The 27,874-nt window shown below is 44.3% G+C and overlaps 1 protein-coding gene across 1 annotated transcript in view; it reads left to right on the top strand.

The window, feature by feature from the left end:
- LOC142489660 (transmembrane channel-like protein 1) overlaps window positions 1-27,874 on the top strand; it is a 94,640-nt gene that overhangs the window by 21,955 nt on the left and 44,811 nt on the right. Inside the window, exon 6 of the mRNA XM_075590837.1 lies at window positions 19,712-19,793. Coding sequence (XP_075446952.1) covers window positions 19,712-19,793 — 82 coding nt within the window. The remainder of the gene's footprint in view (window positions 1-19,711; window positions 19,794-27,874) is intronic.

The following is a 27,874-nucleotide window of genomic DNA, read 5'->3' on the forward strand; positions in this document are numbered from 1 at the left end:
ACCTTCCTACACAATGACTGTTCCATGCATCTGATGTCAGTGCATCACCGGGCCTCCCTTATGCCGGTGCATGCTGGAAGATCAGCCCAGCTTATTTCTGGCACGCTGAAGTCAGAGAGGCCCATTGCGTGCCAGAAGCTCAGCTTAGGACAGTCAGTGTGCCCCCACAGCCACCCTGCCCAGCCTGAGAGGTGTCACCTCAAACTAGCCCAAAGGTAAAGGTTTATATGTATTTGTTTTTTGAATTTTTTTAAATATCTATTGTTTTTTTTTATATACATAGTTTTTTTTTTACATGTATTGTTTTTTTAAAATATGTATTTGTTTTTTTTGCATTGCGGCTTTTTTATATGCATTGTGGTCTTTTTTATATATATTGTTTTTATCTGTATTTTTACATGCATTGGGGTATTTTTTATGTGCATTGTGTTTTTTTGTATTAGATGCATTGGGGATTTTTTTATATGTAATGCTTTTTTATATGTATCAGGGTCTTTTCTATATGTATTGGGGTCTTTTTTATATGCATTGGGGATTTTTTTATATGCATTAGTTTTTTTTTTACATGAATTTGTTATATGTATTTGTTTTTTTATGTGCATTGGGGCTTGTGTGTATATATATATATATAGTGACAAACGGCTTACTCCGGGGCTCCGCCGTCTGTCCGGGACTGTTAGAAGATGGTCTTTTAGGGTAGGTTAAATGACGAGGTGTAACGTGCTGTTCCTTTAAACAGGCTATGCCTGGTTTATTCAGTCCCAGGCACTGAGACTGCCACAGTGCATACAAAAGAAACGCAAGCAAAACAAAAGCCTGCTCACCTGAGCAATAACTTAACTAATGTTTTCCCTGACTCAGGGTTGGAGTGGCTTTTCCACTTCCAACAACAAAAATAAGGAACTTTGCAGTTTTAGAGAAAAGGAGCAGAAAGATTTAACCTGCTTGGGGAGAAGCTTTTCCCCTCTCTGCTTCCAGCAGCCTTCCTGCCTCCAGGCTCTTGGGGGGAGGGAAGAGGAACCAGGAAATCAGTCTTAAATACCTGATTTCTACAGTACTAGCAGGACAGGTGACAGAAATCAAGCAGCAGACAAACTCTGGTCTGGATCCCTCATCCCTCAGTTCCAGCACTTGCCAAACTGTGGGATGGAGTGAATGTATTATGAGGCTGCACTTTCCAGCCTAAACTGTTCAGTATCCTGGGAGCCCTATATATGGAATTTATTACCATCCCCTGGTTTCTGTCACATATCCTCCCCCGCAGCTCAGACCTCGAGGGATGAGCGACCATGGATATTAGGGAGTGCATCCTTGACAACCCGTCAGCATTGCCATGTTTGTGCCCTGAACTGTGTTCCACCGAAAATTTAAAAGGCTGTAGACTTAGGAACCACCTGGTCACTCTAGCATTCTTCTCTCTGTTTTGACACATCCAGGTGAGGGGTGCATGATCTGTGACCAACCGGAATTTTCTCCCCAACAGATAGTATTTGAGCGTCTCTACAGCCCACTTTATTGCGAGACACTCTCTCGACTATGGAGGAATTTTTCTCCTGGGGATTTAGTTTCCTACTTAAATAAAGGATGGGGTGCTCCTCACCTTTTGACTCCTGGGAGAGTACAGCCCCCAGCCCTACCTCAGATGCGTGGTTTGGACTAAGAACTCTTTAGAGAAGTCAGGTGTGACCAACACTGGTTGGGCACAGAGAGCTTCTAAAGGCCTGTTCGGTTTTGGGGGACCACTTTACCATTAGCGGCCCTCTTGCTTTTGTGAGGTCGGTTAGTGGGGTTGCCTTAGTTGCAAAATTGGGAATAAACCTTCTATAGTAACCAATTAATCCCAAAAAGGTCCTTACTTGTTTTTTTGTAACTGGCCTTGGCCAATTTTGTAACGCCTCAACTTTGAGTGTTTGGGGTTTGAGTAAACCTCTGCCAATAGAATACCCCAGATACTTGGCCTCCTCCAGATTAATAGTGCATTTAGCGGGGTTAGCAGTTAGTCCAGCAGACCGAACTGCGTCAAGCACAGTATGGACCTTTGGAAGGTGAGATTGCCAATTTTCACTATGGATTACCACATCATCCAGGTAGGCGGCAGCATACCGAGCATGTGGTTTTAAAATTTTATCCATCATTCTTTGGAATGTGGCGGGAGCTCCATGTAAGCCAAAAGGCAGCACCCTATACTGAAAAAGGCCGTCTGGGGTTGAGAAGGCTGTCTTTTCTTTTGCCCTTTCTGTGAGGGGAACCTGCCAGTACCATTTTGTTAGGTCTAGGGTCGTGAGATATCGGGCTTTGCCCAGTCTCTCTACCAGTTCATCAACCCTGGGCATATGATAAGTGTCACATTTTGACACAGCATTTAGTTTACAGTAGTCATTGCAAAACCTTGTTGTACCGTCTGGCTTTGGAACTAAAACTATAAGGCTGTTCCACCCACTTTGGGATTCCTCAATTACGCCTAGTTTTAGCATTTTTTTAACCTCTAAACTTATAGCCTCTCTTTTGGCCTCTGGGATTCGGTACGGTTTAAGGTTAACTCGGACCCCCGGTTCAGAGACTAGGTTATGTTCAATTACGCTAGTTCTACCTGGCTGTGTAGAGAAGACTTCTTTGTTTCTTCTCACTAAATTCTGGACCTCTCGTTTCTGATGAACAGACAGGGTTTCAGCTATGCTAACCTCTGGGTCAGTTTCTCGATTCTCTGATGGACTTGGGGGTACTAGGGTTAACAAGACCTCTCTATCTTTCCAGGGCTTAAGTAGGTTTATTTACATGGTAAATTTGCTCAGGTTTCCTCCTACCTGGCTGTCTCACCTTGTAATTTACTTCTCCCACTCTTTCCAAGACCTCATATGGCCCATGCCACTTAGCAAGGAAATTACTCTCTACGGTGGGAACCAGAATTAGCACCCTATCGCCTGGAAAAAAAATTCTGTACCCTAGCACCCTTATTATATGTATTCCTCTGTGCCTCTTGAACTTTTTCCATGTGTTCCCTCACTATAGGTAGGACTGCAGCTATGCGGTCCTGCATCTGGGCAACATGCTCTATTACACTTCTGTATGGGGTAACCTCGTGTTCCCAAATCTATTTGGCTATATCCAGTAAGCCCCTTGGGTGTCGGCCATACAATAGTTCAAACGGGGAGAAGCCAGTGGATGATTCGGGAACCTCCCTAATGGCAAATAACAGGTATGGTAACAAACAATCCCAGTTTTTCCCATCCTTATCGACCGCCCGGCGTAACATGCTTTTTAAGGTTTTATTGAAACGTTCTACTAAACCATCTGTTTGTGGATGATAGACTGAGGTTCTGAGATGCTTGATTTTTAGGAGTTTACATAACTCTTTTGTTACTTGGGACATAAATGGTGTTCCCTGGTCAGTTAAGATCTCTTTAGGAATTCTGACCCTGGTAAACAGGACTATTAACTCTTTTGCTATGTTTTTAGCAGAGGTGCTACTTAGGGGAATTGCCTCCGGATATCGGGTGGCATAATCTAATATTACCAATATATGCTGATGTCCCCTAGCCAACTTTGTTAGGGGTCCTACTAGATCCATAGCAATCCGGTTAAATGGTATATCTATTATGGGAAGGGGTACCAATGGACTACGATACGCTTTGAACGGGGCGGTGATCTGACATTCTGGGCATGAGGAGCAATAATTTGTAATTTTTGCCAGAATCCCAGGCCAATAGAAGCTTCGGAGAACCTTTTCTTTTGTCTTTTCCACCCCTAGGTGTCCCCCCAATGGGTGACTATGTGCGAGGTGTAATACTACATTACGGAATGTCTGTGGTACCAACAATTGTTTAGTTATAATTGATTTCCTTTTATCAACCCGATATACTAGGTCATTCTCTACCTCGAAGTAGGGGTAGGCAAGTGACCTATCTGGTTGGCCAGGAGTACTATTCTGGTCCCGTATATTCCCCCTTGCTTCCGCTAATGTGGGGTCTTCCCATTGGGCCTTCTTAAAACTTCCAGGACTGACCTCTAGGTCAGCGAAGGTCTTATCCTGTTCTGGGGTGGTAAGCGCCTGTTCAACATCTTGATTTGGGATATTCCCTACCAAGGTGGCCATGGGAAAGGGGATTTTACAGCTCTCTTCCTCTTTCCCCTTTTTATTTGGGCCCTCGTCAAACTCCATTTCTGAAAAAGGGAAAAGATTTGTTTCTTCTGTTACTTCTTTATGGTCCGCTATTGAACTCTTGGCGCTATTCTGAGAGGAAGACCACATTTTTAGAAAATGGGGAAAGTCGGTCCCTATTAACACATCATGTGCCAATTTGGGTACTATACCCACTTTGAAATCTAAAGAACCAAACTCTGTTTCAATAAGAACATCAACAGTGGAATATTCGTGATTATCCCCATGTATACAACAAATTGCCACTCTTTGTGACCTGTTTACCTGTTTTTTCCCAATGGGCAACAGGTATTCGGACACTAGTGTAACCATACTCCCAGAGTCAATTAGTGCCCGAACCCTCTTACCATTTACCTTTACAAATGCCCAGAGATGGTTATTCAAGGGGTCCTCTGGGCTAGGGCCCATACATTGAGACCACAACAAATAAGGTTCAACGCTGTTGCATTGCATTGGTTCAATATTTAGTGGGCAAACTTTTGCGGTGTGGCCCCTCTCATAACAATTTACACATTTAAATACATAGTCTGTGTCCCACTTAGAGCCCTTTTTCGGCTCTCCATGTTGGCTGTTGCCCTTAGTATGCGAACCACTGTTGCTGGTGCTGTGTGAAGGCGGTCGTCGCTCTTCAGGCCCCCTTAACCTTGGTACCCTTTTACCGTCTCTGGAAGAGTCCTGGAACCTTGGGTAGTGGGGATAATCCATGACTGTGGGTTGCAGGTGCTCATCTGCTGCATTGTACCTTTCTACGAGGGCCACCAGCTCGTCTGCATTGTAGGGGTCACTCAGACTGACCCAACGGCGTAGGGCAGAGGGAAGTTTCCTCAAGAACTGGTCCATGACCAACCGTTCCACGATGTGGCTTGCTGAGTTGATCTCGGGTTGTAGCCACTTCCGAGCGAGGTGGATGAGGTCATACATCTGGGATCGGGTGGCTTTATCCAACGTGAAGGACCATCCGTGGAACCCTTGAGTGCGAACGGCCGTGGTTACGCCGAGGCGGGCGAGGATCTCGAACTTCAATTTTGCATAGACGTTAGCTTCGGCTGGCTCTAGATCAAAGTAAGCCTTCTAGGGTTTTCTGCTTAAGAAGGGTGCGATTAGAATGGCCCACTCAGCTTCTGGCCAACCCTCTCTGTGCCGTGCGTTCAAACGTGAGAAGATAGGTTTCAACATCATCCGAGGGCCCTATCTTCTGAAGGTAGTGGCTTGCCCTGGTCATTTTCGGGACTGGGGCTGCCTCTGCCAGTGGAGTCTTAATGATAGTCTCTCTCAGGATCTCGAGTTCCTGCTGTAAGCCCTGGGCGAACCGTTGTTGCTCCTGTCTCAGCAAGCGGTCTGTCTCTTGCTGGTTTGCATTCGCGATTTGCAGAGCTGCATTCGCCTCTTGCAGGGCTGCATTCGTCTGTTGCTGGTTTGCATTAGTCTCTTGCTGGGCTTCATTCGCGTCTTTCTGGGCAGCGACATTGCGTACCAGCACACTCATCGCGTCTTCCATCTTGTTTGGAGAGAAAAAACCTTTTTTTTTTTTTTTTTTTAAAGTTCTTTCACTTGCAGACCTTTTAGTGTTCTGCCCGCATTCTCCACCATATGTGAAAAACGGCTTACTCCAGGGCTCCACCGGCTGCCCAGGACTGTTAGAACACGGTCTTTTAATGTAGGTTAAATGACGAGGCGTAACGTGCTGTTCCTTTAAACAGGCTATGCCTGGTTTATTCAGTCCCAGGCACTGAGACTGCCACAGTGCATACAAAAGAAACACAAGCAAAACAAAAGCCTGCTCACCTGAGCAATAACTTAACTAAGGTTTTCCCTGACTCAGGGTTGGAGTGGCTTTTCCACTTCCAACAACAAAAATAAGGAACTTTGCCATTTTAGAAAAAAGGAGCAGAATGATTTAACCTGTTTGGGGAGAGGCTTTTCCCCTCTGTGCTTCCAGCAGCCTTCCTGCCTCCAGGCTCTTGGGGAGAGGGAAGAGGAACCAGGAAATCAGTCTTAAATACCTGATTTCTAACTAGCAGGACAGGTAACAGAAATCAGGCAGCAGACAAACTCTGGTCTGGATCCCTCATCCCTCAGTTCCAGCACTTGCCAAACTGTGGGATGGAGTGCATGTATTATGAGGCTGCACTTTATAGCCTAAACAGGATAGAAGCTGTTCAGTATCCTGGGAGCCCTATATATGGAATTTATTACCATCCCCTGGTTTCTGTCACAATATATATATATATATATATATATATATATATATATATATATATATATATATATATATATATATATAGAGCAACTGTAAATATGCTTTACTGTGGAGGGTTTTAGTCACTTTTTTTACTCACCATAACCTTAATAGTGGTATATATATATATATATCACTTGTGAGCACATTCACATGTCTTAGACAGGAATGTAACCCTGCCTTTCAACCATTATCACCTTGCATACAGTGCTCCCACTGCAGCAAGGGATTCTGGAAAATGACATGCAAATGAGCACACGTGTCACCTTTTGCCTGGATTATCCATTCACATGGAGCCCATTTACGCAAAAGGTGACACATTGTTTGTTAATTTGCATGTCATTTCCCAGAATCCCTTGCTGCAGTGGGAACACTGTATGCAAGGTGATAATGGTTGAAAGGCAGGGTTGCAGACCTGTCTAAGACATGTGAATGTGCTCACAAGTGATATTCTTTTTTGGCTATATGCTAACGGTGGAGGTTTTCTGTCGCCTTTTTCACCCATCATAACTTTAAAAAAAAAAAAATATATATATATATATATATATATATATATATATATGTATGGTATGTATTGGGGTCTTTTTGTATGCATTGGGGATTTTTTATATGCATTAATGATTTTTTATATGCATTGTTTTTTTATATGCATTGGGGCTTTTTTATATGCATTGATTTTTTTTATATGTATTGGGGTATTTTATATATATATATATATATATATATATATATATATATATATATATATATATATATATATATATTATATATATATATATATATATATATATATATATATATATATATATATATATATATATATATATATATATATATATGCAGCTGAACCCCGTTATAGCGCGACCCACTGTAACGCGAATTCGGTTATAACGCGGTTTTCACGTGGCTCCCGTTTTAAAAAAAATAAATACATTTTTACATTTAATTTTAATTTTTTATTTTTTTTGCACACTGCACACATTGCACACACTCTCACTGCACACACTCTCACTGCACACACTGCTCACTGCACACTGCACACACTCCCAGCACTCACTGCACACACTCTCACTGCACACACTGCACACACTCTCACTGCACACACTGCACACACTCTACACTGCACACTGCTCACAGCACACTGCACACACTACACTGCACACACTCTACACTGCACACTGCTCACAGCACACTGCTCACAGCACACTGCTCACAGCACACTGCACACACTCCCAGCACTCACTCTCACTGCACACACTCTCACTGCACACACTCTCACTGCACACACTCTCACTGCACACACTCTCACTGCACACACTCTCACTGCACACACTCTCAATGCACACACTCTCACTGCACACACACTCACTGCACACACTCTCACTGCACACACTCTCACTGCACACACTCTCACTGCACACACTCTCACTGCACACACTCTCACTGCACACACTCTCACTGCACACACTCTCACTGCACACACTCTCACTGCACACACTCTCAATGCACACACTCTCACTGCACACACACTCACTGCACACACTCTCACTGCACACACTCTCACTGCACACACTCTCACTGCACACACTCTCACTGCACACACTCTCACTGCACACACTCTCACTGAACACACTCTCACTGCACACACTCTCACTGCACACACTCTCACTGCACACACTCTCACTGCACACACTCTCACTGAACACACTCTCACTGCACACACTCTCACTGCACACACTCTCACTGCACACACTTTCACTGCACACACTGCTCACTGCACACACTGCTCACAGCACACTGTTCACAGCACACTGTTCACAGCACACTCCACACACTCTCAGCACTCACTGCACACACTCTCACTGCATACACTCTCACTACACACACTGCACACACTCTCACTGCACACACTCTCACTGCACACACTCTCACTGCACACACCGACTGCACACACTCACTGCACACACTCTCACTGCACACACTCTCACTGCACACACTCTCACTGCACACACTCTCACTGCACACACTCTCAATGCACACACTCTCACTGCACACACTGCACACTGCACACATTCCCAGCTGCACACACTTCACACACTCTACACTGCACACAGCACACTGCACACACTCCCAGCTGCACACAATGCACACACTCTACACGGCACACTGCTCACAGCACACTGCTCACAGCACACTGCACACACTCTCACTGCACACACTCTCACTGCACACACTCTCACTGTACACACCTCACTGCACACACCTCACTGCACACACCTCACTGCACACACCTCACTGCACACTGCTCACAGCACACTGCACACACTCCCAGCACTCACTGCACACACTCTCACTGCACACACTCTCACTGCACACACTCTCACTGAACACACTCTCACTGAACACACTCTCACTGCACACTGCATACTGCACACACCACACTGCACACACCACACACCACACTGCACACACTCCCAGCACTCACTGCACACTGCACACACGCTCACTGCACACACTCTCACTGAACATACTCTCACTGCATACACTCTCACTGCATACACTCTCACAGCATACACTCTCACTGCACACACTCTCACTGCGCACACTCCCAGCACTCACTCTCACTGCACACACTCTCACTGCACACTGAACACACCACACACCACACTGCACACACTCACAGCACTCACTGCACACTGCTCACTCTTCACTGCACCCACTCACTGCACTACACACACTCACTACACACACTCTCGCTGCACACACTCTCACTGCACACACTCCCAGCACTCACTCCCAGCACTCTCTCCCAGCACTCACTCCCAGCACTCACTCCCAGGACTCACTCCCAGCACTCACTCTCACTGCACACTGCACACTGCACACTGCACACTGCACACTACACACACCACACACCACACTGCTCACAGCACACAGCTCTCACAGCACACAGCTCTCACAGCACACAGCTCTCACAGCACTCAGCTCTCACAGCACTCAGCTCTCACAGCACTCACAGCACACTCTCACAGCACACAGCACTCACAGCACACAGCTCTCACAGCACACTCACAGCACACTCACAGCACACAGCTCTCACAGCACACTCTCACAGCACACAGCTCTCACAGCACAGCACTCACAGCACACTCTCACAGCACTCACAGCACACTACACCACACCTCCCACTCCCCCTCCCTACATTTGGTGTCAGCTGCTGAGATCGGAGTGGAGCTGGCATCAGGAGGAGGGGGGGGTGTCGGGAGGAGGGGGGGGTAAGTAAGGAGCAGGCTGGGACTCAGAGGGTTGCGTGGGCTATGCCGCGGAGGGCCGGTAGGTGTGTGGGCCTGGGGGGGGGTGAGGAAATGGATGCCGGTGGTGGGAGGTAAGGAGCAGGTTGCGGCTGGACCATTGCTAGGGGACGTGTAGGGCTTCCGGCCACCTCTTCCTTCCTTCCTTCCTTCCCTCCTCACTCCCTCCCTCCCTCTTGATCAGGCGCGCAGTGGCCATTTTTAAAAAAAAATTAGCGCGACCCCGGTTCTAGCGCGGTAGATATATATATATATATATATATATATATATATATATATATATATAAAAATGTAAATACAACTGTATGCTCATCTGCATGTCTTAGGCAGGTCTGCAACCCCACCTTTCACCATTATCACCCAGCAAACAGCACTTCCACTGCAGCAAGGGATTCTGGGAAATGACATGCAAATGAGCACACAGTGCCACTTTTTGCTTCAAAAACCATTTTTAACATGGCTCCCTATAGGCTTAAGCTTGCTGCATGGTCACAGCTTTGAGCACAGCCAGGGTCAAGGTGCATACCCAGAAAACCCACCCACAGACAGCTGTTTCGACCTTAATGGGTCTCATCAGTGTGGGGTTGGTTAACTGAGCATGCAGAGAAGCTATATATATATAAATATATATATATAAATAAATATATGTATTTATATATATATATATATATATATATATATATATATATATATATATATTGGGGGTTATATATATTGGGGTTGTTTTATGTATTAGGGAGGTGGATCTTTTAAAAATATATTTGGGGGTGGGGAAGATTGTATATATTTGTATGGTGGGGATTTTTTTGTATGTATTTGGGGGTGTTTTTTTTGCATTGGAGGTTTTTTTTTGGTATATATTTTGTGGGGGGAATTGTCTGGGGTGGAGGGAATGTGTGGGTTGGGTAATTGACTGAGGCGTGGAGAGTGAGAGGTGAGACGAAGGGGAGAGAAATATATGGAAAGAGGGAGGGAAATAAAAGGGGGCTCGCGAGGTGTGAAATGAGGGGGCACACGAGGTGTGAAATGGGGCTCGCAACATGTGTGTCCCACCTCCAGATGGAGGGATAGGTACAAGAAGCCACCAATTGAATGCACTCAAAACACCTATGAATCAATTGGTAATTCAATACATACACTGTAGTAGCCTAGTGGTTGGAGCTTAAAAAAATTGATAACCCCAACAAATACAACGTGGAACTGAATGAGAAGAATATAAAAGCAAATGTTATTGGTTCAAAGCAAGCTAAAATAAATGGGGTAATACATGTGTTAAAACAACATCTGTTCTCGTGAGCAGCAATCTATGAATTTGACAGCTGATTGCTAGAAAATATATATTAATAGTTGTAGCAAGAAGCACCTCAATGTGGGATAACTACATCTCAGTGTGGACACCTGACTGAGTGAAGGACTAGTTACTAGTTATCATTCAATGCTTGGTCATGGCAATGCGTCTTAGAAGGAAATTAGGTTTCAATAAAGGGATCTCAGCGGGCAGAGATTCCTCTAAATAGTAACAGCACAGGGCAGCTAAGAAAAGTGTCTGCATAACAGAGGGGAGTCTAAATCACAGATTTAGTATACATCCTTAATGGACGTAAAATTAATGGACACAATAAGCATAGATGTGATCATATAGTGTGGATGCAAAACCCAATGCGTGGTTATCTGCAACAAGTTATCAAAAGTCCTTGCACCAAGAATCGCAAATGAGTGAGTCTGATGGTTACTGACTAGTAGCTAGTATTTTTAGTTAAATGTTGGTGCCATGGAAGAGGAAGATGTGGACAGTCTTCATCTTGGAAGGGGTAAATACAACGTTTATTTTATATATATATATATATACAGTATTCGACAAATCACCCAAAAATCTACTCGCCCAACCACAAAAATCTACTCGCCACCTAGTCCCGCCCCCAACTCCGGCCATAGTCCCGCCCCCAGTCCCGCCCCCAACCCCGCTTTAAAATAAAATATATAAATAAAATACATTTAATAAATTCCTAGTCAGAACATTCGTTTTTTGACATAAATGTATTTATTGTATTACATTATACTACAATTAGTCCTTGTTACTTGTGTGTGTGTGTAAATTTTGGATCTAGAAATAAAAGCCAGATATGAATGACTAGTTTCCTGAACCCCTTAACCAGTGTCTGGACGTCCCCGCTTCACAATATCTAAAGCAGCAATCCCGCCTGGGATCTTACCTGATCCGCAGTCCCTCAATGTCCAGGTACCCTCATTCCCGCAATGTTATACATTGGATGGGATGTGTTCCCTACCTGTCTTCTGGGTTAGGGGGGGTTCCGATGTCTTCCGTGTGAAGCTTGAGTCAGATCTGGAAGAAAGCAGTATAGGTTATTTCGGTGTAGTATAGGGCAGTTAAGATATATAGGGTAAATAAGAGATCCAGATCCAGAGTGTGAGAGAGTGTGGGTGACAGAGAGAGAGAGAGAGAGAGAGAGAGAGAGAGAGTGTGGGGGAGAGAGAGAGAGTGTGGGGAGAGAGAGAGAGTGTGGGGGAGAGAGAGAGAGAGAGAGTGTGGGGGAGAGAGAGAGTGTGGGGGAGAGAGAGAGAATGTGGGGGAGAAAGAGAGTGTTTGGGGAGAGAGAGAGAGGGGAGAGAGAGAGAGAGTGTGGGGGGGGAGAGAAAGAGAGAGTGTTGGGGAGAGAGAGAGAGTGTGGGGGGGAGAGAGAGAGTGTGGGGGGGAGAGAGAGAGATAGGTGGGGGGGAGAGAGACAGAGTGTGAGGGAGAGAGTGGAGGAGAGAGTGGGGGAGAGAAAGGGGGAGAGAGAGTGGGGGAGAGAGAGTGGGGGAGAGAGAGTGGGGGAGAGAGAGGGGGGAGAGAGAGAGTGGGGAGAGAGAGTGGGAGAGAGAGAGAGAGTGTGGGGGGAGAGAGAGAGAGAGTCTGGGGGGGAGAGAGAGAGTGTGGGGGGGGAGAGAGAGAGAGTGTGGGGGAGAGAGAGAGAGTGTGTGGGGGAGAGAGAGAGAGAGTGTGGGGGGGAGAGAGAGAGGGTGTGGGGGGGGAGAGAGAGAGAGTGTGGGGGAGAGAGAGAGAGGTGTGGGGGAGAGAGAGAGAGAGAGAGTGTGGGGGGGGAGAGAGAGTGTGTGGGGGGGGAGAGAGAGAGAGAGTGTGGGGGGAAGAGAGAGAGAGAGAGTGTGGGGTGGAGAGAGAGTGTGGGGGGGAGAGAGAGAGAGTGTGGGGGAGAGAGAAAGTGTGTTGGGGGGAGAGAGTGTGGGGGGGAGAGAGAGTGAGTGTGGGGTGGAGAGAGAGAGAGTGTGGGGGAGAGAGAGAGAGAGTGTGGGAGGGGAGAGAGAGAGTGTGGGGGGGGGAGAGAGAGAGTGGGGGGGAGAGAGAGTGGAGAGACACAGAGGGGGGAGACACAGAGGGGAGAAACGGTGGGTGACACACACAGAGGGTGGGTGATACACAGAGAGAGAGAGGGTGGGTGACTGACTGGCTGGGTGACTGACTGGGGTGGGGGTGACTGACTGGGGTGGGGGTGACTGACTGGGGCGTGGGTGACTGACTGTGGCGGGGGTGACTGACTGGCTGGGTGACTGACTGGGGCAGGGGTGACTGACTGGCTTGGTGACTGACTGGGGCGGGGGTGACTGGGTGACTTTCTGATGGCGGGGGTGACTGACTGGGGGGGTGACTGACTGGGGGGGGTGACTGATGTGGGGGGGGTGACTGACTGGGGTGGACGTGACTGACTGGGGTGGGGTGACTGATTGGGGTGGGGTGAGTGACTGGGGTGGGGTGACTGGGTGGGGTGACGGGGTGACTGACTGGGGTGGGGTGACTGGGTGACTGACTGGGATGGGGTGACTGGGTGGGGTGACGGGGTGACTGGGTGGGGTGACGGGGTGACTGGGTGGGGTGACTGGGTGACTGGGTGACTGGGTGGGGTAATGGGGTGACTGGGTGGGGTGGCGGGGTGATTGGGTGGGGTGGCAGGGTGATTGGGGGGTGGGGTGGCAGGGTGATTGGGGGGTGGGGTGATGTGAAACTTCTGGTATCCTACCCACACACACTCCCACGCACAGCCATGCACACACACACTCTCCCATGCATGCACACACACACACACACTCTCTCTTCCATGCATGCACACACACACTCTCCCATGCATGCACACACATTCTCCCATGCATGCACACACATTCTCCCATGCATACACACACACACACACACACACACACACACACACACACACACACACACACACACACACACACACACACACACACACACACACACATACACACACACTCCCAAGCATGCATACACACACACACTCCCAAGCATGCATACACACACACTCTGTGTTGAAGTGAAAGAAAGGCGCTAACTCTACTGGTGTTCACTACTATTGTGAAGTGAATAAATTTTAAATCTAGTGATACAAAAAATTAATTTATAAATGGGTGCACACGTGATAAAATAACGTGAATAAATATATACATAAACCCCCTGCTCAAACCCAGCTGGTTAGGGACTGGTTCCACTGGTCCCTCAATTCGTGCAGATTTGTGTGTGATCCAGGGGGAGCATGGAAGGAAAATGTAAATAAAACACAATCTAAGTGTAGACTGTTTGATAATAAATGGGTTAATACAATGGTGTATCTTGGCTCGTATGTGTTGCCTACTCACAGGATTCAGACAAAAAACGGGCAGTGTGACACAATGGTCTTGGCGGAGTGGATCTGTAGATTCTTGATGTGGTATGGACCCCCAATCTCAGCAGGACAACATATTACATGTGGGAGAAAGAGTATCCATAGTGCAGACCAATCATGTAGAAAATGAACTTTATAAAACTTAAAAATGCACACTTACAATAAAAACAATGTAATCAAGCATTGATCACATAAATGTGATGGATTATTTTAATTCAGTTTTTGGAAATAAAGTATTTTAATATTATCATTATACATTAGCAGTGATTGAGTGCTTAAATACTAGGTCTCCCTTTTCTCTGGTATACAGAAATTTCAGCACGAGCAGGGAAATTTAAAAAAACAAACACGTGTGCTGCTTGGGCCAATATTTACTCGCCCGGAGGTTAAATCCACACGCCCCGGGCGTGTAAATGTATAGGATTGTCAAACACTGTATATATATATATATATATATATATATATATATATATATATATATATATATATATATATATATATTTTTTTTTATATATATATATATATACAGTATATATATTTTGGCTGGCTATAGATTTATTTTTAATGGTCAAATGCGCTATTATCCAGTTATGGATAATGGAGCTTATGCCCATTACTATATGTGTTGAGGTTAGAAGGGGTGGGTAGTAGGGTGGCCATTGGTTGCCAATGTTGCTATCTATGCCCTATTGAGGTCATAGATAACCACAGGGACAAACAATGGATTAAATGACTACGCTTTCTTTTTTTTTAGCATTGTATTTTTTATTGTATCATATTTTATTGCCCTGTATTGTTTATTTGAATGGGCAAAAGCGCTGTTATCCATATTTGGCTAATAGCACTTTGCACATTCCTGTGTGGTGTTGTTGGTGGGTGAAAGGGGTAATTGTCCTATGGTGGGTGGTTAGGCCTCACGGGAGGCGTTAACCCCTTCATTACCTTAGCAGTAACCGCTAAGGTAAGGGAGGGGTTAATCCCTCCCATGAGGCCTAAACACATACTCTGGGGAAACTACTGTATAACCTTCATCCAGCCCCTCTACCACCAACAAACCAGGTACAGCTATTTCACCCCTTCATTACCTTAATGGTTAGCCACTAAGGTAATGAAGGACTGTTGTTAGTTTAATTTGAATGACATAGTATTGAAGCAGGGGGTCTGTGGACATGAACCACATTAATTTCAGGTCCGGGGACCCCCTGCCTCCAGAGATACAGGCCCCAGTATGGTGTACTGATACAGTATCTCCGGCAAGTTTAATTCTCTCGCATCACGTAGGCAATGACAAAGGCCATTTAAACTTACTGGAGATACCGGCACCCGATATGGAGGCCTGACCCTCAGAATGTAGTGGTCCCCGGACCTGTAATGAATGCGATTCTGTTCCAGGCACCCCAGCTTCATTAGTATGTTAATAAAATTATAATAAAGATGGTGCAATCGCCTGTAAGAGCTGTGCAGAGAGATGCAGCTTCTCTCTCTGTTGCTCTTCTAGACTGCTGGAGCGAAATTGAATGTTAAGTTCATTTCGCTTGTTAACAGACTACAGACTACCGCAGAAAGTGCGGTATGGCATTTTGTTTTACCACACAGTAATTTTTTTTCAATTTTTCTTAGTGAATACCGTTTTTAAACACACTTTTTAGCATTCAGTAGGAACATGCCAACCCGATCGATGTTGCAATGAACTTATCGAGGTTTAGTAAAAGGGCCCCTAACTGTTTATTGTACAACTTTAGAAACTACCAAAGCCTGACAATATGTCTAAACAAAATGTTGCTTTGTTTGATTTAAATTTTAGCCAATTTAAACATTCAGAATATTGCCAATTTTAGTTCTTTAAAAAAAAAATTGAAGATTTTAACGAATTTTCTCAATATTCGAAAATGCAAAAAACACCCACCATTTTCTTTTGTCCATTTTTAGATCCTAGATCAATTCCATGCTGGGTGTACCTTATATAATTAAATCCTGCCTAAGACCACTTTTATCACCATTGTGATATGTTAATTGATCTAGATTAACTACCCAATGAGTTCAGATGTAACATGCATTTTTCCTGTCTTACTGTACCCTCAAATACTTTCTGGATAAGTTATCGAATTATCTGAGGAGGCTAAATTCTCATCCCTACTATACACAGCACTTCTATCCGTAGATTCGTCTCCTGAAACCTGCTTATAGTTCCAAGATGCAATAAAGAATTTGGTCATTCTTCCTTCTTTTACTGAACACCCCACTTCTGGAACAATACACCAGAGACTCTCAAAAGTCTTTCAAGACTTCAAATTTTTCCTACTTTAAACATGTTTGCAACTGTAACTTCAAATAAAGAAGCCCCAATGCACATCAAATATGGCAAATTATTTGATTGATTTCTAAACGTTGTTTCTTCTCATAAGTATGGTTCATTTAATTTTGCCTGCAACCACGTCAAAGGAGACCCTTTCAGCAGATACAGTACCTACACTACCAATTTTATACTGTGGCCTTTATATTTCTCCAATTGCATAGAGAAAGGGGGAAACAAGACAATGATATAGTCAATAGCATGGGAAGTGTGACATGTAACACTAACGTAATATTCTCAACTTAATATTTTTGACCCAGGATATACAGTAGAGTCCTGATTATCTGACCGGTTATCCGACCTTTCATTTTATCCGGCATCACCTTCCCCCCCATTCTCACTTACCAGGCTTACCGGAGCGGTGGCTGAAGAGGAGGACTGAAGACCATGTGAGCAGAACAGGAGGAAGACAGCTGGCGGTGGGAGAAAAGAACCATGTCAGCGGAGGGAAGAAGTTGAGACAGCGGGCAGCGGCAGGAGAAGACATGTAATCGGAGCAGGAGCAGAACAGCACAGGAGAACTTCAGGGGTGGAACGTGCTGTAACACATGACGTTGACCGGCATCTGACTTCCGGTGTCTGCCGGTGTTACAGGGCATTCCTCCCCTGACATTCTCCTGTACTGCTCTGCTCTTGCTCTGATTACATCTCTTGTCCTGCTGCCACCTGCTGTCTCAACTCCTTCCCTTCACTGACATGTCCTCTTCTCCCGCCGCCAGCAGTCTTCCTCCTGTTCCTCTCCGTGGTCTTCAGTCCTCCTCTTCTGCCGCTGCTCTGGTAAGCCTGGTAAGTGAGAGGGGGGAGGCGCAAATGTCAGGTAATACTTTCTGTATTATCCAACATTTTCGGGTACCCGTGGTGGTCTCTGTCCTGTTTAGGTTGGATAACAGAGACTCACTGTACTTGAAAATAAGAGGTAACTCTCAATGTATTTTTTGCGGGTAAAACATGCTGATAAATAAATAAAAAAACACAAAGCAGAAAGAGAACAGCCTTGAGCAGATTGCTAGAAGTGAGCAACTGTGAGAGTTTGGGGCTGATATACAGGGAGAGAGGACTGTAGAGAATATGATTTAAAAACAAAATATAACACTAAGCACATTAAAAGGATCAAAAGGAAAGAATGGAAGTGATTAATAGGCTAAATATAAGTAATTGGCACAATTAAAAAGAACAGAATATAAATAAATCTTTTTATATAAAATTAAATCTTTACTGTTTTTATGGTAACCAAATGCTTTGGAGGATTGATGCGATATTTACCGTTTGTGTTTAGGGAACAAAAATGTTTGTTCCTCTTCTGTTCTTTATTTGTGAAGGATTTATTTGGCATCATTAGCCAAACTCATAAAGGGCAAGGGTAATAGTAATCAGATAAATATGAATTTTAAGAGGACTTGGTATGAAGAAACAATACAAATAAGTTCGATTTTCACATTTAAGATGATTGAATCTCTCTATGAATGACAATAACTTTGACAATGTTTTATATCCCCCCGCTATTTAGTGCTACCGTCACGATAATATCATCAAGTATTAAGTATTTTAATCAATCTGGCAATGTTAACTTGCAAATTATCTTAAAAATGTAAGACTTATGACCTGACCAGGCCTAGTTTTATGTGTTTTATAGGATAAGGGTATCTGGGGTCAACAGCTGGGTTTGAAGTAAGGCTGTCACAACTCTTCCCTGAGAAAGGGGGATAAGCAAAAGTCTTTTAAATGTACCTTGAAAGGTATTCTTGGGGGATCTGTGGAATACGAGGGGGTTTGGCCAAGATAGCAGCCAAAGCTTTGGGTAAAGTTACTAAATATGAAATCCCGGGTCTGACAGTAATTCAAAAGAATGACGAATAGATATTTGTAACCTTTGGATTAAACTAATCAAATGATAAAAAAAACAAGGTTTTCTATGTGCAATCTCTGATATCTTGTTCTCATGCAAATGTAGAAGTTTTCAGGGGAGTGAAAGGATAAGGATGTCATATTTCATATTCATCTTTGAATATTAAGTACACAGATGCAACAGTGAAGATGGTGTTTGTCTAAGTATTATAAAAACAAAGTTATGAAGTCTTTTATATAAGACAAAGTAAAAAGAAATGCTTTTTTTCTTCATTCGTAAAAATGTTATTTGAGAGATTGATGAAAGGGGTGGGTTGAAAACAAGTCCAGAAGGGGGAAAAGTGTGGTTTTCAATGAAAGGGTTTTAGGATATAAGTACTGAAACTGAGTAATAAAATCAGAGTTCAACAGAGGTGTGTTTTGGGATCAGACGTGTGCATTCTCATCTTTCATACTCTAGTGACTTCTCTGGGAAGAACCTGTGGAAACGTATAGGAATTGTTTGCTTATCTTTTTATTTTAAGAAACTGTCTGCATTTTTATAATGTATGTTTTTGTAATAATCTTTTTCTGTAACCTAGGCACTGTACGTTTTGAACATAAAAGATAAACTTTAATAAGTAATTCTTTGGGCTCTGATTTGAATTGGTTTCTGTACATGCTTTGAAGAGAGTAAATTAAATTTTCGGACACATTTTGCTATAACAGAGTTTTGTGTATTAAGTGTACGTTTTTCTTAAGTTTTGCAAACTAAAATTTGTATAAATTCTTTGGTGGTGGCAGCGAGTTATGATATATATTGTGATGGATTGAGGGTAGATATTACTCATTTGTGGTACTACCTTGCATAGGTGACAGGTGAGTCAGTATTATATATATTAATATATAATATATTGTGTATTAAACCTTGTCACATATATAAATCACTTGCTCATAGGTGTGCGGTATGTGACAGTCCCATACATGATTGTACAGAAAAACTACAGGGGAGAAAGCTACACGATAGGGATGCCAGTTAGTGGAATATAAACAGATGCAGCTACAAGTGCTTGTACTAAGATTTTGTGAAGTGGCACAGAAAGACAGTGAAAAAAACGTCTGCTTTTCTTGTAGAAATGGATGAAATTTCAGAGAGATTTTGACAATTTCAAAAATGCCTGTATACCATGGGAAATGAAGATCAAGGAAATTGAAAGTAAGTACATTTTCACAGTACTTTATTATCTGCTTTTGTCCACCAACAATTATCTGCTTTCTACATGTTTTTATTTGGAAATGATCATCCCTATCCATCACCCTATCATTTTTGCTAATGCTAATAACTAAATAGTTCAATTAATGTGCAGTCAAAATCAGGTAGACAGTGTCACATTGGGCAAGTCATGTTTTCCTATTAAAAATGCTGGCTATGTTGTTTTCCAGTTTGCTATTCAGCTAATTTCCAAATACCTAGGATTATGCCGCCCTACATCCCCTGACATTCCCCGTGCTTCAATTTACAAAATCCTTTTATCAATCACTTTGTTCCAATACTAATAAGCTTTTATTGATGAAAGGTGTGTGTTGGAGGAAAGGAGAATAGAGTTGTTTTAAACCATAAAGACACACAGCAAATGAGGCACAGAAAGGAGTAGGTGTGCTGGGGGAAGGTGTTGTAAAAAATATGAGATGATAGAATGGAAATATTTGGGTAGAAGAAAACAGGTGCAGTGTCAGATAAAGGTATAAAAAGCCAAAACGGAAGTTGAGAAAGTGCGTCATGCACCAAGTAGCCACAAAATCAACACATTTTCTCTAAAACATTGATACATCACACAGAAAATAAAGAGGGGGGTGGACAGGGGGGAATAGTAATGAAAATATAGCATATGCTATCCCTATTCTCAATTCCACACCCAAATGAGCTCTCCTTACTGTATGTAACCCTGTTTCCCCTCCCGCCACCCAATCTCATGTAGGGTTTATTATGGGAAACATGCGGGTTACTCATGGTAGTGTGGTGAATACCTGCTGGTAACAGGGGTCACTGAGTCTCCCGCATGGTGTTATAGGGGATGGCAGGACAGGCTTCTGGGGTCTTGCCCGATATGGTACTCAGGGTGACAGCGCCTCCATCTATTGCATCCCCCAGGGATGTGGGGAGAAGTCCTTGCTTGAAGTCCTCTTGCACCTTCTTCCCAATAGACTTCACTCTCAGGACAGAAGTATAATAAAACAGTAGATTTTTTATTCTAATTGATCTCTCTCTCCATCAATGGCAGTGTACAGTTTACACCGAATCAATTCTTTAGCAGCAATCAGGTCTTCACCTTTAGGATGTCCCTGGACCTACACTCCCGGCCACCAGCCACCAGGAGCTGTCCTTGCTCTTCCCTTATCCCCTGATGGAATAAGAGGAAATGGCTTCCCTTCCTTTCCCCTAAGGGAGGCCTCAAACGGCAAGAGCCCTGACAGCTTGGTTAGGGTAAACCTGACTCTCTTAATGGTAGAGGCAATACTGCTAAATTGAGGATGTGCAGCCCCTTAAGTCAGTTCCAGTAAGAACCAGCACATTGTCCCTAATTGGACAGCAGGCCTGATTGCACTACCTTCTCTGACTCACTGAGCTGCAAGATGTGGGGAAAATCCATTATTACTCCTGGAAAACCTACCCTAACTAGGGATTACTGCCAGGAGGAGGGTAGACCTATAGCCCAAAACCAAATTGTCATTATGTCTTTGCCCAGGACATTCTTGAAAGCTTGATGTAACTCTCAATGTATAATTTCCTGGTAAAACATTGTATAAATAAATAAATAAAATAAATGTAACAGATATGATATATAAAACTCCATCCATTTGCTGTGGGGCAGTCAACGGTGAGTTACGTTTTTCATGCAGCTGCTACCAAAATGTCAGGTCACCAAAAGCAAAATGAGGGTGTGAACGGAAACAAGAGTAATAGCATTGTGGAGGAGGTTGGACGGTGCACTTAGGCATCCTGCAGTATGCCACATTTCACTTTCAGGGCTGCCCTTGTGATGTCACAAGAAATAACATCACCAAATCCAACACTGGTCTCATTGTAGGCATTCTAAAGGTGGTGGGGTTAATAGTGCTTACCCCAATTCTCGAACAGAGCGGCACAGTCAACAGTAATACGATTCATTCCATGTGATGTGCCGCCTAAAGAATGTTAAGAGGAACAATGTAAAAAAAAAAAGATGGCACATGCCTTCATTTGCTTATTCGCTGTTGTTACTTCTTTTTATTTTAACCAGTGCATGTACCAGCAATTGTATTTAACAATTATATTACTTAAGAGGGTTGATTCATATACCAACAGACAAACTGATTATTGAGCTGGCACACCCACAAGTACACATAGGGTGTCCAGGTGCCCAGTATTGAAATGGACTGTCCAGTTCAAAAATAAGAGGTAATACTGGACATGTATTTGTCCGGTATTACCTCTCTGGACCTAATGCCCTGACCGGCTTGGGGGGCAGCAGTATTTCCCAGAGAAGGGAGAGATCAGGGTGGTTGCTATGTGGCTGGGCAGCTTCCTCCATCCTGATTGTCTGCTGCTGGGTAAGTATCAGGTGCCTGGGGGTGGGGCCAAGTGGAGGCAGAAACAGTATGGGTAGGAGAGAGGTGAGAAGGGTGTGTGTTTGTGTATTTGGTCTGTCCTGTTGTGTGTGTGATTTCTTGGGCTGTACTGTATGTATTGTTCTGCTTGTCCTGAGAGGGGATGAGGAGGGAAAAGGGGTGGTGGTGAGAGAGGGGTGGGGGTGTGGGTGAGAGAGTGTGTGTGTGGGTCAGAGAGGGGGTGAGAGAATGAGGGGGGGGGCGAGAGATGTTGAGGGGATGGGGGAGAGAGATTGTGAGGGTAGGGGGGTGAGAGAGGATGAGGAGAGGGGATGAGAGAGGATGAGGGAAAGGTGAGAGTGGATGAGGGAAGGTGTGAGAGGATGGAGGGGTGCAACAATCTTGAATTTTCTCACTATGGGCCTGTATGACTGCAGGCGCTGTATGTTATTTATAAATGATTTGACTGTTATATAATTTTTCTAAATTTCTCCCCAAGTACAGTATGTACCATTTTCACCTTTTCATATTCTGTTTTGGAGGATATTCTGGGTAGGTTGCTCAATCCCTACCTGGAATTTTTTTTACGAAATGGGGCAAGTTGGTGCATTTTTGGAGAGAAATTTTGAAAAACAGTCAGATCATTTATAAAAAACATACGTCCCCACCTACTTTTCGATGGCGTCACACCTTTCACAACTGTGTGCAGTAGTTTAGGAGAAGCCACCTAGAAACCCTAAATACACATAATATTTATACTTTTCATATATTCCCATTGGGGTATGTACGTCCCAGTGTCCAAAAGTTAGTGCCTGTATTTTCTACATTTGTTAATCAAATACAGGTACACATAATTATCATTTTCATTCATCCCATTGAAGGTGACTGTGTTAATCAGGAATGTCAGAAAGAGCAGGTTAAACTGTGGGGGACAGAAAATTTAAAATAAGCATGTGTTCCAGAAGGCAGCAGTTTTAAGGAGAAAAGAGTACCTGATATGAACATTAGCCATGTAACACACCCCCCCCCCCACCCTAAGGGAGCTTTGATGTTACTTGGGATATTACAGTGTTGCTGTGCTCACCTGTTGGCTCACAGAAAGCTGAGTCTCCACGATGTTGTAAAGTTTGGGGAATAGCATCTCTCTTAGGATGGTGCAGTGCCTCCATCCTGCAGAGCTCCTGCCATAGACCGGGGTTTATCCCCACAGGAACTTCCATGGTGTAGATTAATGACTCTGGAGTACCAGTATCAATGCAACAGATTTATTGTAACAACAGTTTTTTAACAGCATATTTCATACCATCCTTATCTGCAGGGGATGCATACCATCCTTATTCTTACCCAGGGGTACCATCCCCTCCCAAGGGCAGGACACGACTAGTCACCCCAGGGGCTTGAGGTCACTAGGCTAGTCTAAGCTTTCCACTACACACAGGTAGAACACCCACTAAGGTGGAACAGCACTGCCAGTCTTCAGACACAGAACTCAACAAAATACTCACATTTGCATGGGAGCCATCTTTTATACCAGGGGTGTGCCCCACTCCTAAGCCCCAGCAACTGGGCAGGACAAACAGAGTATGCCCACCCCCCTGGCATGTGACTCCAACCGTCTTCATGCACCTGCTTGAGAACTGCAACAATATAACATACCGGGGATGAGGCTCACATGGTGGGCCATGTGCGAGGGTTTTAACCATATCACTGCCTGCTCCTACCAGAACATATTGTACTAGGCAGAGAATTTAGAGTTGCCAGGGGCTATATGGCTACAGACAGATATTCTGTATTATGGCAACAGATCAAATTTTCTCAAAGTGGTCTGCAGTAAACATAGCTTAAGAAATGAGTACCATATGTTATTGCGTAGAATTTTGGTATGACAACGTCATTAGCTATAAAAAAAAATCTGTTAATACATATTAATGTAACCATGTCCCCTCTGGTCCCCTGGTTCCTTAGTGCTTCTCCCTCCCCTCTTGTTACCTTCATTGGCTGCGGGGATGGTAGAGAGTTGCTAAGGAGGAAAGCGCATCACCGTAGGCCCGCGGCGAGCCCAGTGCAGGTCACTGCCATATTGGGAAGGCTCGCACATGCGCGAGACGAGCCCGGCGGTCATTAGGAATTGTGCATGCGAAGTGAAGTGCGAGCGATGGCCATTACAGAGAAGGGCTCCGTGGGGACTACATTTCCCAGCAGACACAGGGGCTGCTACAACACATGGCCCACAGCAGCCAATAGGGTGCCCAAAATCTCCTGCAAGGAGATAGATACATTTGGCGAGCTCAGGGAAGCATGTCAGTCGGAAGCAGAACAACAAGGGGATGGGTAAGGTCCAGGGAGAAGTGCTCCACTGGACTAGGCCAGAGTATCCCCCTTCAGGTCCCAGCTAGGCCCCGACCATCTCTAACTTGTGGTGCTATAGGGAAGGCCCCTCAGACAGGGACGCTCCCCTTAGCATGTTAGCGCTAGTACCCATGTACCGGCGATGGACGCACGCGGTGTATGTGGCCTGCATCTGGGACCAGACCAGGCCATCATCTCAGAGACTATCTAATGTTGGGATGCTCCAGCTGGATGCCACCCCACGCAGAGGCGGATCTTCGGTGGAACAGACTGAACGTTTACTTGGCCTTACTCAGCAACCCCCAGGTATGGAGCGCTAGGCAGGTATTTTCCACAAGTGCACCAACACATCGTTAGGTAGCGCATTCTCACACTTGGGGGGCGGGATAGGCCTTTGTGGCCTGGACACTGGGACACTGGTGCCCCTGCACCCAAGTACTGTGGGAATACACCGCGGGTCGGTATAAGCTATACTGTATATGTATATTGTGTGTTCATGGTTATTGTTTAGTAACTTCTAGTAAATACTATTACCTATAATTCGTGTGTGTATTACTGGGCATATTGTCTTGGGAGGGGCTATCCTACTGTGTAAGGATCCTTCTCAGGTGGAGGCACTGTTAGTAGATACTGATATACACACCTCAGGCTCCCTGGTGGAGGATCAGGCCTCCTGTTTGCTGTGCATGTATTAGCAGCACACATAGTCGCCCTGACACAGGGGAAAGGGGGCTACATTAAAAAGGAACAACTGGAACATTCATAGTATTAATAATAATCACTTTTCTTAAGAACTGATAACTTGTTTTTGCAAGTAAAGTTTTACAGAAAAGTGCCTAATTTGATAAAGATACAATTTGTCTGCATTTGCTAAATCAGCATAAAATACATTACGACAAATATCAATGGCCCAGAAACATCAAACTCTGTTAAAACTGAGTTAATATCGCACATGGTAAAAAAATAAATATAGAGTGCTGTTTCTGCAATTTTTTGACTTAAGCCAGTGTTTCCCAACCAGGGTTCACGGCACCCTGGGGTTCCGTGAAAGGATCAAAAGGATTTCACCAATCTCCCAGAGCAGGGCAGTTTCCTCTATCGTGATTGGCTGCTGCTGGGTAATGCAGCCAATCAGGTGGAGGTGTCAGGAGCCTGCAGGTGTGACCAAGCAGAGGAGAAGGAAACAGCATGGGCAGTAGAGAGGTAAGACTGTGTGTTCTGTCCTGTGTGTATTTGTGGTGTGTGTATGTTTTCTGTGGCTGTCTTAGTGTATGTGTTTTCTGTGACTGTCCTGGTGTGTGTGTTTTCTGTCATTGTCCTGGTGTGTGTTTGTTTTCTCTGACTGTCCATGTGTGTGTTTTATGTGTCTGTCCTGGCGTGTGTGTCTTTTCTGTGTCTGTCCTCATGTGTGTGTTTTTTATGTGACTGTCATGTGTGTTTTCTGTGACTGTCATGTGTGTGTGTGTGAGTGTGAGGTTTCTGTAATCTTCTAACTCCCCTGTTTGTCTCTCTCTCCTCTGAGTTTCTTTGTCCTGTGTTTTCTGTGACCCTGTCCTGTTGTAGGGGTGCCTCAGCAACTGAGCACTGTGGTTAGGGGTGCCTGAGAGAAAAAATGTTGAAAACACTGACTTAACTCATCAAGATTGTGGTACAATTTTACTGGAGTGGGATGTCTGAAGGAGCGATAAAATGGCGAGGGTAATGTAATATTTCTACAACAGGGTTAGGTAATATAAAGGTATACCACAGGCACCAAAGGGATTAATATTCAAATAAAAGTTAAACTACACTACCTAACCAGCTTGGCTACCTAAGAGGCTAGTAAAGTATTGCCATGCAAGTTTCACCAGCCCTGACGAAGGCCATCCTCATTTTTCAGGACAGTAGTTTACAGAGGTATACACAGGGGACACGTCGCTACACCAAACAAACATACATAAAACCTGAAAATAATCTACCTGGTGCAAGGGAAAAGAACACAATTTTAACACACAAATAATCAGCTAGGATTATATAAAGCCCCCTATTATTGCACTCTAGATAGGTGACAAAATGAGTGTATTGTCATATCAAAGAAGGCCACAAAATAACCTATTCCCTAAATAGGGTAAACCGCAAAAGGTCACACTCAAATAAAAATAACAAATACTGTACTTTAATAGAATACTATAAAAATGACGAGACACCATAAAAATGCACAAAAGTGCATGGATAAAATCCCCAAATGTTTGGAGGCACGGAACGAAAAAGTGAACAGGTAATGTTCAAAACACACGGCTGTAAATAAACCGATACCGTGTGAAGCTGCAAAATCCCACACAATCAAGTGTGGTGATAAACCAAATTGCCAAAGTAAATATGGAACACTGCAGTGTAAGGTGTAAGGAGGACTCAATGAGGCAATATACAACCTGATTTTTAGTGTCCTGCGTCTAGTGTAACGGCAGCTTGAGCTCCGTGAAGTGTCTGGAGCTAGCCATGTCTCATCAAAAACCACGTGTACGTCAACGTAATGACGTCACGCGTTCCCTGATGTATGTTTCGCGCGTCACAGCGCGCTTTCTCAAGGGGGAGGAGTGAACAGCATCTTTTGGTTAGACCTTATAAACCCTCCTGGAGGGGAGGGGCGGATGACTTATGCCTGTTAATCATTAAAGAGACATCATAGGGAAACGCATGAGCCCTAACAAAACAATAAAGGAATCAATGGGAGACAGGGGGGGGGGAAAGGGGGGAAGTGGGAGGGGGGGAAGGAGAAATGAGGGGGTATATAATGGTGTGGATATAGAGAGATGGTGATAACATGCTAAGGCCATGTCATCATGGGGTGGAACCCAAAAAAACAGATCATGATCAGAGATCATAGATGGCCCGTATGGTTGAATGAGTAATAGTACACTAAAAATGCTGAAATACGGGCAGACAAAAGATGATACACACCAAATACGTAATGCCTCAGAACTATAGATGGATGGGTGGTGTAGGACTGGTCTATTCTGACAGAGTCGCCTAAAAAGTCAAAACGGCTCCTTCTAAGCTGGTATTAATAAATCCTATATACCTGGATGCCTCTAACCCATCAGAGGAATGAAGAGAAGATAAAACCCTCATTCAGACCCTGTGGTGCAAGTGTGTTCAGAAGATATATCCATCGGCATTCTCGTTGACGTAGTTTTGTATCCCAGTTGCCCTTACATGGGCTCCAGGGTACATGAGCTATGCCAATGAAGCTAAGGTTAGAGGAATCGCCATGATGTGTATCATTTATGTGTCTAGCCACCGGTGTATCAAGTTTATTTCTGACCAACACAAGTTGTTCCAAAATATGTACTTTAAAAGCCCTATGTGTTTCACCAACAT

This window comes from Ascaphus truei, chromosome 1, assembly GCF_040206685.1.
Source record: "Ascaphus truei isolate aAscTru1 chromosome 1, aAscTru1.hap1, whole genome shotgun sequence".
NCBI classification, from domain to species: Eukaryota; Metazoa; Chordata; class Amphibia; order Anura; family Ascaphidae; genus Ascaphus; species Ascaphus truei.